The sequence below is a fragment of the Heptranchias perlo genome, chromosome 29 (genome assembly GCF_035084215.1).
Source record: "Heptranchias perlo isolate sHepPer1 chromosome 29, sHepPer1.hap1, whole genome shotgun sequence".
In the NCBI taxonomy this organism is placed as follows: domain Eukaryota; kingdom Metazoa; phylum Chordata; class Chondrichthyes; order Hexanchiformes; family Hexanchidae; genus Heptranchias; species Heptranchias perlo.
This window is the reverse complement of record NC_090353.1, coordinates 37,413,311-37,427,592: the sequence shown is the minus strand read 5'-3', so window position 1 is coordinate 37,427,592 and position 14,282 is coordinate 37,413,311. Positions and strand designations below refer to the sequence as shown.

Genomic DNA, 14,282 nt, shown 5'->3' with positions numbered 1-14,282 from the left:
TGTTATTGGAATAGATTTCTCAATGCCAGCATGCTAATGAGATCCTGCACTCGTCTTTGTATGGCCGATTCTTCCTGTGTTTGTACAGGATGTAGAAATAAACCCGAGTGAGTGGGGTCACTGAGTCATTCAAATCACCGAGTCACCGCTGGGCTTTGCTCGGTAGGCGATTACTGGTCCTACTGGTAGTGGTTATGTTACTGGCTTATTAATCCAGGGGGACTAGTAATCCAGGAGGACTAATAATCCAAAGGATACGAGTTCACCAGGCCAGTTTGAGAATTTGAATCCAGTTAACCAATCTTGAATAAAAAGCTGGTCATTAGTAAATGTGACCATGAAGCTGTCGGATTGTCATAAAAACACCAACTGGTTCATTGATGTACTTTAGGGAAGGAGACCTGCCGTTCTTACCCAGTCTGGGCCTACAGGTGACTCCAATCCCAACCAATGTAGTTGACTCTTAACTACCCTCTGAAGTGGCCTAGCAGGACACTCCAAAGGCCCATCACCAACTCCTCAGGACAACTAGGGATGGGCAATAAATGCCGGCCTTGCCAGCGATGCCCACATCCCAAGAATGAATTTTAAAAATCTTGAGCTGACTCTGAGATCCCTTCAGAGTTCAGGTTACAAAGGAAATTAGGAAAGCAAAGAGAGCACATGGATAAATACTGGCAAGTAAAATCAAGGAAAACACAAAGATGTTTTATAAATACATAAAGAACAAGAGGATAACTAAGGAAAGAGTAGGGCCTATTAGAGACCAAAAAGGTAACCGATGTGTGGAGGCGGAAGATGTGGGGATGGTTCTTAATGAATACTTTGCATCTGTCTTCACAAAGGAGAGGGACGATGCAGAGATTGTAGTTAAGGAGGAGGAGTGTGAAATATTGGATGGGATAAACATAGTGAGAGAAGAAGTATTAAGGGGATTCGCATCTTTGAAAGTAGATAAATCGCCAGGCCCGGATGAAATGTATCCCAGGCTGTTAAGAGAAGCAAGGGAGAAAATTGCAGAGGCTCTGATCATCATTTCCAATCCTCACTGGATACAAGCATGGTGCCGGAGGATTGGAGGACTGCTAACGTTGTACCATTGTTTAAAAAGGGAGCGAGGGATAGACCGAGTAATTATAGGCCAGTCAGTCTAACCTCGGTGGTGGGCAAATTATTAAAATCAATTCTGAGGGACAGGATAAACCGTCCTTTAGAAAGGCACGGAGTAATCAAGGACAGTCAGCATGGATTTGTTAAGGGAAGGTCGTGTCTGACTAACTTGATTGAATTTTTTGAGGAGGTAACAAGGAGAGTCGATGAGGGTAGTGCATTTGATGTAGTCTACATGGATTTTAGCAAGGCTTTTGACAAGGTCCCACATGCTCACCGATGCTTAGTTTGGGTTCCGCCGAGACCCCTCTGCTCCAGACCTCATTACAGCCTTGGTCCAAACATGGACATATGAGCTGAATTCCAGAGGTGAGAGTAATTGCCCTTGACATCAAGGCAGCATTTAACCGAGTGTGGCACCAAGTAGCCCTAGTAAAATTGAAGTCAATGGGAATCGGCTGGAGTCATACCTAGCACAAAGGAAGATGGTAGTGGTTGTTGGTTGCCAATCATCTCAGCACCAGGACATTGCTGCAGGAGTTCCTCAGGGCAGTGTCCTCGACCCAACCATCTTCAGCTGCTTCATCAATGACCTTCCCTCCATCATAAGAAATCAGAAATGGGGATGTTCGCTGATGATTGCACAGTGTTCAGTTCCATTCGCAACCCCTATACAAAACCCTGGTTAGACCGCACCTGGAGTACTGTGAGCAGTTCTGGGCACCGCACCTTCGGAAGGACATATTGGCCTTGGAGGGAGTGCAGCGTAGGTTTACTAGAATGATACCTGGACTTCAAGGGTTAAGTTACGAGGAGAGATTACACAAATTGGGGTTGTATTCTCTAGAGTTTAGAAGGTTAAGGGGTGATCTGATCGAAGTTTATAAGATATTAATGGGAACAGATAGGGTGGATGGAGAGAAACTATTTCCGCTGGTTGGGGATTCTAGGAGTAGGGGGCACAGTCTAAAAATTAGAGCCAGACCTTTCAGGAGCGAGATTAGAAAACATTTCTACACAAAAAAGGTGGTAGAAGTTTGGAACTCTCTTCCGCAAACGGCAATTGATACTAGCTCAATGGCTAAATTTAAATCTGAGATAGATAGCTTTTTAGCAACCAAAGGTATTAAGGGATATGGGCCAAAGGCAGGTATATGGAGTTAGATCACAGATCAGCCACGATCTTATCAAATGGCGGAGCAGGCACGAGGGGCTGAATGGCCTACTTATGTTGCTATGTTCCTAACAAAGCAGTCCGTATCCACATGCAGCAAGACCTGGACAACATCCAGGCTTGGGCTGATAAGTGGAGAGTAACATTTGCGCCAGACAAGTGCCAGGCAATGACCACCTCCAACAAGAGAAAATCTAACCACCTCCCCTTGACGTTCAACGGCATTACCATCGCCGAATCCCCCACCATCAACATCCTGGGGGTCACCATTGACCAGAAACTTAACTGGACCAGCCACATAAATACTGTGGCTACAAGAGCAGGTCAGAGGCTGGGTATTCTGCGGCGAGTGACTCACCTCCTGACTCCCCAAAGCTTTTCCACCATCTACAAGGCACAAGTCAGGAGTGTGATGGAATACTCTCCACTTACCTGGATGAGTGCAGCTCCAACAACACTCAAGAAGCTCAACACCATCCTGGACAAAGCAGCCCGCTTGATTGGCACCCCATCCACCACCGTAAACATTCACTCCCTTCAGCACCGGCGCACAGTGGCTGCAGTGTGTACCATCCACAGCAACTCGCCAAGGCTTCTTCAACAGCACCCCCCAAACCCGCGACCTCTACCACCTAGAAGGACAAGAGCAGCAGGCACATGGGAACAACACCACCTGCACGTTCCCCTCCAAGTCACACACCATCCCGACTTGGAAATATATCGCCGTTCCTTCATCGTCGCTGGGTCAAAATCCTGGAACTCCCTTCCTAACAGCACTGTGGGAGAACCTTCACCTCACGGACTGCAGCGGTTCAAGAAGGCGGCTCACCACCACCTTCTCAAGGGCAATTAGGGATGGGCAATAAATGCCGGCCTTGCCAGCGACGCCCACATCCCATGAACGAATTTTTTTTAAAATGGCAAACTGGTCAAAAAAGTACAAGCCCATGGGATGCAAGGGAAAGTGGCAAGTTGGATCCAAAATTGGCTCAGTGTCAGCAAGAAAAGGGTAATGGTCGATGGGTGTTTTTGAGACTGGGAGGCTGTTTCCAGTGGGGTCAAACAAGGCTTTTTGTGATATATATTAATGATTTGGACTTAAATGTAGGGGGCATGATTAAGAAGTTTGCAGATGATACAAAAATTGGCCGTGTGGTTGATAGTGAGGAGGAATGCTGTAGACTGCAGGAAGATATCAATGGACTGGTCAAGTGGGCAGAAAAGTGGCAAATGGAATTCAATGCGGAGAAGTGTGAGGTAATGCATTTGGGGAGGGCAAACAAGGCAAGGGAATAGACAATAAATGGGAGGATACTGAGAGGTGTAGAAGAAGTGAGGGACCTTGGATTGGAATGGATAGGCTGGGGTTGTTCTCTTTGGAACAGAGGCGGCTGAGGGGTGATTTAATTGAGGTATATAAAATTATGAGGGGCCTAGATAGGTCCTTCCTATCCACTCTATTTCCCTTAGCAGAGGGGCCAATAACCAGGGGGCTTAGATTTAAAGTAATTGGTAGAAGGATTAGAGGGGAGCTGAGGAGAATTTTTTTTCTCCCAGAGGGTGGTGGGGGTCTGGAACTCACTGCCTGAGAGAGTGGTAGAGGCAGAAACCCTCAACTCATTTAAAAAGTACCTGGATGTGCACTTGAAGTGCTGTAACCTACAGGGCTACGGACCAAGTGCTGGGAAGTGGGATTAGGCTGGGCGGCTCATTTTCAGCTGGCAGGGACACGATGGGCCGAATGGACGACTCCTGTGTCGTAAATTTTCTATGATTTCTATGATACATGGACCGTCTGGAGTTAAATCCCCTCATTGGCTCTTATCTGATGTGATGCTGGTAATTGCTTTTGCAACAGGGCCTCTGTTTGCACTTCTGTGTAACTATGACAACAAATGGCTCCATTCCTTAGAAACGCCATGAAGTCCCTGGAGAGCCTTTAGCTTATAACTGTGTGGGGCCCTCGTCTTCGCCCTCTCACTGTCTGCAGTGAGCTGGAGGAGGGACGGACGGAGGGTGAGGGAGGGCAGGGAGTTATTAGCTGCGATGAGCCTCCGATCTGGTCTCGGAACCAGCATGCTGACTTCACGACACGAGCACGCTGATCAGGCTCAAGGCCGAGAGGCCATTGGTTGGGTTCCCTTTCCCCGCTGAGTGGGGTCCGGTCTGTGTACACTGGGGGTCTCCTAGCCCAGTTCCACAGCATCCTGCAGAAGCTGGAAAGCTCCTCGATGGGATGTGGAATGTTCAAGGGGGAGGGGCGGCTGAATCCATTCATGGTGGAGGCCCGGTGATCAGAGGCAGTGAGGGATATTGTCAGTCTTTGCAAAGTTCTAACTCTTAAGACCGAGTGTGAAATGGGAAGAGTCCAATGCCCATGTCAGATGAGCAGTGTGACGTCGGACAGGACACAGAGTGAGGCAGCCAGTCGGTGCCAGTGTGGGTCGTCACTGTCGCACTGTCCCCACACCAGGCGGGAAGGACACTTCCTGCTTCATCGATGGAGAGCAGATTTAAAGGGCCACTCCATCCTGTTTCAAATCTAAGAAGGACCTTTCCTGCTGACTGTGTTGGATTCTCCATAATGGAGCCAGTAATCTGCTCGCACACTCCTCTCCCTCGCTCGGGGCCCAGCTGCACCTCAACAAATGTACCCGTTCTCCATGTGTGGGCCTTGACACCGAGTGTCATGTAGTTATTTGTCCATCCCAATCCTGTCCTCACCGAGCAGCCACACGCACCCACCCGCGAACACACCCACACGCACACGCGCACCCACCCACACGCACACGCGCACCCACCCGCACACGCGCATCCATACACACAGACACACGCTCGTGCGCACACGCACCAACACGCTCACCTGCACACACACTCGCACACGTTCTGCTGGAGTCCCTGGAGCGTGATCAGGAATGGGAGCCCTGGCTGATTTTATTTCACTTCAGATGAACCAGTTGCAGCGGCCGTCTCACTGCCCCTGTCTCGGGCTGACTCGGGTGGGACATCCCCTGTCTCGGGCTGACCCGGGTGGGACATCCCCTGTCGGGCTGACCAGGGTGGGACATCTCCTGTCTCGGGCTGACCCGGGTGGGACATCCCCTGTCTCGGGCTGACCCGGGTGGGACATCCCCTGTCTCGGGCTGACCCGGGTGGGACATCCCCTGTCGGGCTGACCCGGGTGGGACATCCCCTGTCTCGGGCTGACCCGGGTGGGACATCCCCTGTCGGGCTGACCAGGGTGGGACATCTCCTGTCTCGGGCTGACCCGGGTGGGACATCTCCTGTCTCGGGCTGACCCGGGTGGGACATCTCCTGTCTCGGGCTGACCCGGGTGGGACATCCCCTGTCGGGCTGACCCGGGTGGGACATCCCCTGTCTCGGGCTGACCCGGGTGGGACATCCCCTGTCTCGGGCTGACCCGGGTGGGACATCCCCTGTCTCGGGCTGACCCGGGTGGGACATCCCCTGTCTCGGGCTGACCCGGGTGGGACATCCCCTGTCTCGGGCTGACCCGGGTGGGACATCCCCTGTCTCGGGCTGACCAGGGTGGGACGTGGGTCCGTTACACACACAATAAACCAGCCGAGCAGTCAAGGGGCTCCCCGTGTGATTTCTCTGGCAGGGTCTTTGTTGGTGCATGAAGGGTTAATAGACGTTAGCTCTGTTCTGTGTCGACGCCCCCAGGGGAAATGGAACAAAATTGGAGTTTAATTTGATGGCAGGATAATTAGAGAGGGGCTGGTTCGGGCAACTGATGCTGGAGATGGGTAATTACAGTGAGGAAGCTGCAAACTCGATCGGGCCCTTTATGGCCCAGTGACTCGGGGCTGGCCTGCAGCTCGTTTCAAAGTGTCTCAACTTCCTGTGCTGAGTAAGAGGGTGATTGGGGGAGGGTGCGGAGGGTGGGGGTGGGGGAGGGGGCGGAGGGTGCGGGAGGGGCGGAGGGTGGGGGTGGGGGAGGGGGCGGAGGGTGGGGGAGGGGCGGAGGAAGTACAGTGCCTCTCCACTCTCATGGTCTTCCCCATATTTGGAGAGTTGTGGTGAAGCAGGGGGTGACACCAGGACCCGAGCCCGCCTGGCAATGATTTGCCTCCCCGTACAATCTATAATTTAATCCAGACCGGCCTTTTTTTTGGGTCTTTATTTTTGAGCTCAGCTGTTATTACTCGGGCCACGTAATAATTAAAAGAATCTAAATTTAAAAGTGGTGTGACTGCGTGACACAGTTTGCATCCTTTTAGAATATAAAAGTGATGGAGATCTCCTAGGGAGCAGAACCTCGGCCTTGCTGTGAGGAGGCCGGAGCTGGGCCCATATCTGGGGAGGTCCTCAGAGCCCAGTGTGTCGGGGGGGGGGCCCATCCCAGGGGGTGGGGGGCCCATCCCAGGGGGTGGGGGGGCCGCAGCCCAGAAACTGGTGAGAGTTGCTCGCAGTGAGAACAGGAACCAGAATGTACACAGCAACGTGTGGCCCAGGATGCTGTGTGATTCAGGGTGTTGGCCGTGGCTCAGTGCGCAGCACTCTCGCCTCTGAGTCAGAGGGTCATGGGCTCGAGCCCCACTCCAGACACTTGAGTGTGTAATCTAGGCTGGCACTCCCAGTGCAGCCCTGAGGGCGCGCTGCCCTGTCGGAGGGGCAGCCCTGAGGGAGCGCTGCCCTGTCGGAGGGGCAGCCCTGAGGGAGCGCTGCCCTGTGGGAGGGGCTGCCCTGTGGGAGGGGCTGCCCTGTGGGAGGGGCTGCCCTGTGGGAGGGGCAGCCCTGTGGGAGGGGCAGCCCTGTGGGAGGGGCAGCCCTGTGGGAGGGGCAGCCCTGTGGGAGGGGCAGCCCTGAGGGCGCGCTGCCCTGTCGGAGGGGCAGCCCTGAAGGAGGGGCCACCTTTCAGATGAGGCGTTAAATCGAGGCCCTGTCTGCCCTCTCTGGTGGAAGTAAACGATCCCATGGCCGCTGTAGTCACTCTGAATCAAAAGGTCGTGGGTTCAAGCCCTGTGCCCGAGACTTGAGCTCGTAATCCAGGCTGGCACTTCGGTGCAGCACTGAGGGGGTGCAGCACTGAGGGGGTGCTGCACTGAGGGGGTGCTGCACTGTCTGAGGTGCCGTCCTTCGGATGAGACGTTAAACGGAGGCCCCGTCTGCCCCCTCACGGCACTATTCAAAAAAGAGCAGGGGTGTTCTCCCCGGTGTCCTGGGTCAATATTCATCCCTCATCCAACATGTAAAACAGGTTATCTGGTTGTCATCACGTTGCTGTTTGTGGGATCGTGCTGTGCGCAAATTGGCTGCCACGTTTCATACATTACAACAGTGACTACACTTCAAAAAGTGCTTCATTGGCTGTACAGCGTTTTAGAATCTCCTGAGGTTGTGAAAGGCACAGTAGAAATAGGAGTTCTTTCCCTCTCTGTTAGAGATTGAGGATGCAGACTGACACCTTTTACGTATGTCCCCAGCGAGTGAAGGCCTTTGCCTTCTAGAGATCACTAGGACTAGTCCCTGTGTGCCATGGACCTCCGGCTGGACCTCAGACCTGTGCAGCTTCAGTGACCCTGCCCTACGCTGAACAGCACCCCTGAGATGAGTGTTGTTCTCCAGTACTCGCAACTCGGCAAAGTCAGCAGACCTGTGTCTTCCACAGAAGTTGTGCTCCTACCCATTCAGGATGGGAGGTATACTGTCAGACACCAACTCATCCTCTCACCCCCCCACAACACTAGACCACCAGGAATTAAATACACCCCCTGCACATTCAACTCCCGAGGAGCGGGCCCATTGCACCACCTCACTAGATCAGGAGTTATTTCCCCCTCGGCCGTCCAAATTGGGTGAATCTGTGTCCAAGTGTTCAGTTGGAAAACAGGTTTAAATATTAACCAGCAGCGGGATTACAAACCCAGTCCTTTCACCTATGGCAGTAGATGAAGGGCTTGTAGCCATTGGAGTTCTAGGGTTGCCAACCCTCCAGGATTGCCCTGGAGTCTCCAGGAATTAAAGACTAATCTCCAGGACACTTCTGCGAGCAACACCCAAGGAGAAACACCACAGGGGCATTAAATATAATTGTGTTTTTTATCATTTTCTTTGAACACTTTTCTTTATTGGTTGTAAAAATATCGGAGACGGGCAAAAGGTAATTGGATAGCTCTTTAAAACAGCCAACACGGGCATGATGGGCCGAAAGGCTGCCATCTGTGCTGTACCTACTATGATTCGAGACGGTCAAGAATCGTCCAAGTGGGTAACAAAGGGTCTGTTTGCTTTTCAATTGGCTGTGGGAAGGTGGGGTGTCCTGAGGATGGATGTGGCAGGCGACCAATGAGGAGAGTATGGGGTGGGGCTCCATGAGGATGGATGTGTGGGCCAACCAATGGGGAGTGTGTGGGGGTGGGGCTCTGTGGATGGGCGTATCAGGCGACCAATGGGGAGGGAGTGTGGAGGCGGTTGTAGGCGGGAGGGAGTCATGTGATGAAGTCTCCAGGAATACATTCAACAAGAGTTGGCAACCCCTGTGGAGTTCAGTTTCCCCCACCTCGGGTTTGTTGACTTGCCAGCCTAGAAAGTCGGCCTTAAATAGGGGCCTTTGGACACATTAAAAACAACAACTTGCATTTATATAGCATCTTTAACATAGTAAAACATCCCAAGGTGCTTCACAGGAGCGATTATCAGACATAAATTATGACCGAGCCGCATGAGATATTAGGACAAAGGTTTAGTCAAAGAGGACGTGAAAGTGCAATTTGAATGCATTTTTTTTCCAGAGTATCTTTCCCTTTCCCTTTTTCTCACTCTGTCTCTCTCACTCTCTTTCTCTCTCTTCACTGTGTGTGCCTGTCTCTCTCTCCACCCCTTCAGGAGAATGGGGAGATAAGAATTTTTTTTACGCAGCGAGTTGTTCTGATCTGGAATGCGCTGCCTGAAAGGGCGGTGGAAGCAGATTCAATAATAACTTTCAAAAGGGAATTGGATAAATACTTGAAGGAGGAAAAAATTGCAGGGCTGTGGGGAAAGAGCAGGGGGAGTGGGACTAATTGGACAGTTCTTTCAACTCTTTGAAAGAGTCTCCTTGAGGGAGGGGCCTTGAAGCCAGTGTCCGATGTTCTGTGTGATGGGTTTGCGCAGTCATTGAGTGCATCATGGGACTGGCTCCTGCCCTCTGTGGTCACACAGTGAGTGAACAAAGTCCAGAAGTCTGGTCACTGCTGTTGTGCCTGATTGTGAGCCAGTGTTACCGGTCCCCAGCCCAACCATGACACTCTCTTCCTGCACAAGCTTCCAATTTCTCCTCCATGTTTCTCTGTATTGGTTCCTACTTTGGACAGTTTCTGCTGCCGTCCAGCTGGACTATTCATCCTCCTCCTAACCCTCTCCGCCCCCAGGGTTAATTCCATTCAATCCTGGCAATTTGTGTAGGAGGGGACCTCCCTCAGCCAATCACCATTGGACATTTCCTTGGGTTTGTCTTCCACACGATTGGTTGTAGCAATTGCGTGGATACAAAGAGCCACATCCTGTGGTTCTGAACAGCTCCACATGATGCCTGCTTCTGGGATGTTGCTCGGTCCCCCTGGTTTCTGGGACGTTGCTGGTTGCTCGGTGCCCCTGGTTTGGGCCTACTGTGTTTATCTGCCCTCCTTTCCCTGGGGGACAGTTCCACAGGCACCTTCATTGCTCCTCCCCAGCCCAAGGGCACTGAGGCCAATTGTAGTGTCTCCACCCCCACCCCAATCAAGACTAGCTCACTCAGCACAGACCAGGGAACCGTCTGGCCTGTTTGTCAAAGTGCCTCAACCCTACTGAGCCATTCTCTCGGGGAATTGGACCCTGGAGGATTCACCCAGTAGTGGTCCTGTCCTGTGCGGTTTGAGTAACTTCCTGTTTCTCCCCCGCTTGGCGTCTGCATGATGTGGAATTGAAGACTGGGACTCGCTGCAGGGTCAGGGCTGTATTTGGAACTCTGAGTGCTGTTTACTAACTGTCCTCAAGCTGCCTTCTGCTTTTCCAAGTACGAGGCCTCAGTAGCATTGGTGGGAATGGGGGGAGGGGGGAGGAGAGGAGAGATTGGGAGAGAGAGAGAGAGGAGAAGTTACAAGAACATGAAAAGAGAAGTGAGGTCATCGGCACTAATGGTGGCTGCCTGACTGTACCGGTGAGGTCACGACCAGCGATTCCAAAGCCCTCAGTTACTGGTTTCCTCCAAAGTGCAGACTACAGTTGTGTGCTCACTCAATCTCCATTGTAACAACTACTTGCATTTATATCAGGGTTTATATGGGTATGTAAGTGTAGTGGTTATGTTACTGGAATAATAATCCAGAGGCCTTTGACTAATAACCCAGATTTCGTAAGTTCAAAACCCACCGTGGGCGGTTTGAGAATTTGAAATTATAGAATCATAGAATGGTTATAGCATGGAAGGAGGCTATTCGGCCCATCGAGTCTGTGCTGGCTCTCTGCAAGAGCAATCTAGCTAGTCCCACTCCCCCGCCCTTTCCCTGTGGTGCTGCAAATTTTTCAAGTACTTATCCAGTTCCCTTTTGAAGGCCATGATTGAATCTGCCTCCATCGCCCCCTCGGGCAGTGCATTCCAGATCCTAACCACTCGCTGTGTAAAAAAGTTTTTCCTCATGTCACCTTTGGTTCTTTTGCCAATCACCTTAAATCTGTGTCCTCTGGTCCTTGACCCTTCCGCCAATGGGAACAGTTTCTCTCTATCCACTCTGTCTAGACCCTTCATGATTTTGAACACCTCGATCAAATCTCCTCGCAACCTTCTCTGTTCCAAGGAGAACAATCCCAGCTTCTCCAGTCTATCCGCGGAACTAAAGTCCTTCAGTTCAAAAATAATCTGTAATAAAAAGCCGGGATCAGTAAAAATGAGCACGAAGCTGTCGGATTATCATAAAAAACCCAACTGGTTCACTAATGCCCTTTAGGGAAGGAAACCTGCCGTCCTTACCCGATCTGGGCCTATATGTGACTCCAGTCCCACACCGACCTGGTTGACTCTTAACTGCCCTCTGAAGTGACCCAGAAAACCCCTCAGTTGCATCAAAACCGCTAGAAAGGAACAAAAAAAAATGAGCCTTCACCACACGGACTGCAGCGGTTCAAGAAGGCGGCTCACCACCACCACCGTCTCAAGGGGCAACTAGAGGTGGGCAATAAATGCCGGCCTTGCCAGCGGCGCCCACATCCCCAGAATGAATTTTTTTTTAAGAAGAGGTTTGCCAACCGGCCCTGATTATCCTGGTGTGTTCTGGAATTAGTGATTAATCCCTCGCGAGTGAACCGGGAGAAGAATCACAGCGGATTCTCAGCAAACAGCAGGGCCGCCAGGCTCCCCGGACGGTACGCGGCGTTAGCGTCTGCGCGGTAAAACCACGGGGTGGGTAGAACGGTTTCTGGAGTGCAGAGGGTTGTGGGTATTGTGGCTGCCACTCTCTGGACTAACTCCCTGTCACTTGGTCCCCTCTCCGCTCTGGACCAACTCTCCCTGTTTTTTTTTTGACAGGCCTTCGGAAACGCAAAAACCGCTCATAACAACAACTCGAGCCGATTTGGGAAGTTCATTCAGGTCAACTACTTAGAAAATGGACTTGTTCGTGGGTGAGTGTGACCCTGTGACCTTTACATTTACTTCATTGACATTACAGAGAAGAGGTCGCGGTGAGAGCCAAGCTGGCCTGTCAGCAGGCCATTCACTCTGGGGGGGGGGGTCTCAGAGCCGAGCTGTCCTTAACTGACGTGTGTGTGCACACTTCCCAGGAGCGGGAGCCCTGGTTGACATTCCCTCCCTATCCCAGGGATGCAGAGACCGGCTAACTCTGGACGCCGGGAGCAACATATGGGACCCTCCTGCCTCGTACATCTTACCAATAACCGGGCAGAGCACGTACACGTTGGGTCACGAGGGGTGGCGGAAAGTTCGTTTGATTCCTCAATAATTATTTTGCATTTTCTTATTAATTAGGGATTAAACACAGCAGCTTCTGTGATCCCATCAGTGTCCGGGAAAGAACAAGTGGTGAATCGATAGGGAGCTCAGTCTGCAAATCCTACAACAACTGGGAGAAAGTGGGCCGACAATGAGAGGACGAGGCAGAGGGCGTGTGTAAAATCATCACCTCCACTGCCTGAACCTCTCTCCGATACCAGCTCCTCCATCACCCCCACACACAGTCTGTCCCACTCTCCGATACCAGCTCCTCCATCACCCCCACACAGTCTGTCCCACTCTCAGATACCAGCTCCTCCATCACCCCCACACACAGTCTGTCCCACTCTCAGATACCAGCTCCTCCATCACCCCCACACAGTCTGTCCCACTCTCAGATACCAGCTCCTCCATCACCCCCACACACAGTCTGTCCCACTCTCAGATACCAGCTCCTCCATCACCCCCACACAGTCTGTCCCACTCTCAGATACCAGCTCCTCCATCACCCCCACACAGTCTGTCCCACTCTCAGATACCAGCTCCTCCATCACCCCCACACAGTCTGTCCCACTCTCAGATACCAGCTCCTCCATCACCCCCAAACACAGTCTGTCCCACTCTCCGATACCAGCTCCTCCATCACCCCCACACAGTCTGTCCCACTCTCAGATACCAGCTCCTCCATCACCCCCACACACAGTCTGTCCCACTCTCAGATACCAGCTCCTCCATCACCCCCACACACAGTCTGTCCCACTCTCAGATACCAGCTCCTCCATCACCCCCAAACACAGTCTGTCCCACTCTCCGATACCAGCTCCTCCATCACCCCCACACACAGTCTGTCCCACTCTCAGATACCAGCTCCTCCATCACCCCCACACACAGTCTGTCCCACTCTCAGATACCAGCTCCTCCATCACCCCCACACAGTCTGTCCCACTCTCAGATACCAGCTCCTCCATCACCCCCACACAGTCTGTCCCACTCTCAGATACCAGCTCCTCCATCACCCCCACACACAGTCTGTCCCACTCTCAGATACCAGCTCCTCCATCACCCCCACACACAGTCTGTCCCACTCTCAGATACCAGCTCCTCCATCACCCCCACACACAGTCTGTCCCACTCTCAGATACCAGCTCCTCCATCACCCCCACACACAGTCTGTCCCACTCTCAGATACCAGCTCCTCCATCACCCCCACACACAGTCTGTCCCACTCTCAGATACCAGCTCCTCCATCACCCCCACACACAGTCTGTCCCACTCTCAGATACCAGCTCCTCCATCACCCCCACACACAGTCTGTCCCACTCTCCGATACCAGCTCCTCCATCACCCCCACACACAGTCTGTCCCACTCTCAGATACCAGCTCCTCCATCACCCACACACACAGTCTGTCCCACTCTCCGATACCAGCTCCTCCATCACCCCCACACACAGTCTGTCCCACTCTCAGATACCAGCTCCTCCATCACCCCCACACACAGTCTGTCCCACTCTCAGATACCAGCTCCTCCATCACCCACACACAGTCTGTCCCACTCTCAGATACCAGCTCCTCCATCACCCACACACAGCCGATCCCTTGTGTGTGCGCCACTATTGTAGGGGTGGTGGGCTGTGTCTCTGTGAGTGTGTCACACACTCATGTTTACACACGTATCAAGTGCACAGACAATCGAATTCGATCCAGTGGTTGCATGGGTGAGTTTGATGTCCGTGTTTTTCTGATGCCGGAGAGTTTTGGACCTTCCTGTCACTCCGTCTCGATTAGCTTCACTCCCGGAGAAAGAGAAGGCACAACACTGGCTGTGAACAGACTGTCCCATTTCCACATCTGGCCCTCAATGTCCTTTTTGAAATCATGCTAAAATGGTTAAATTATGAGGCCTGGTTACATAGACTAGGCTTGTGTTCCCTTGAAAGAAGATTAAGGGGTAATCTAATTGAAGTGTTTAAGATGATTAAAGGATTTGATAGGGTAGATAGAGAGAAACTATTTCCTCTGGTGGGGGGAGTCCAGAACAAGGGGGCAGAACCTTAAAATTAGAGC

The 14,282-nt window shown here is 52.1% G+C and overlaps 1 protein-coding gene across 1 annotated transcript in view; it reads left to right on the top strand.

Annotated features, from left to right (window-relative positions):
• LOC137299703 (unconventional myosin-IXb-like) overlaps positions 1 to 14,282 on the top strand; it is an 84,098-nt gene that overhangs the window by 31,205 nt on the left and 38,611 nt on the right. Inside the window, exon 3 of the mRNA XM_067968642.1 lies at positions 11,796 to 11,890. Coding sequence (XP_067824743.1) covers positions 11,796 to 11,890 — 95 coding nt within the window. The remainder of the gene's footprint in view (positions 1 to 11,795; positions 11,891 to 14,282) is intronic.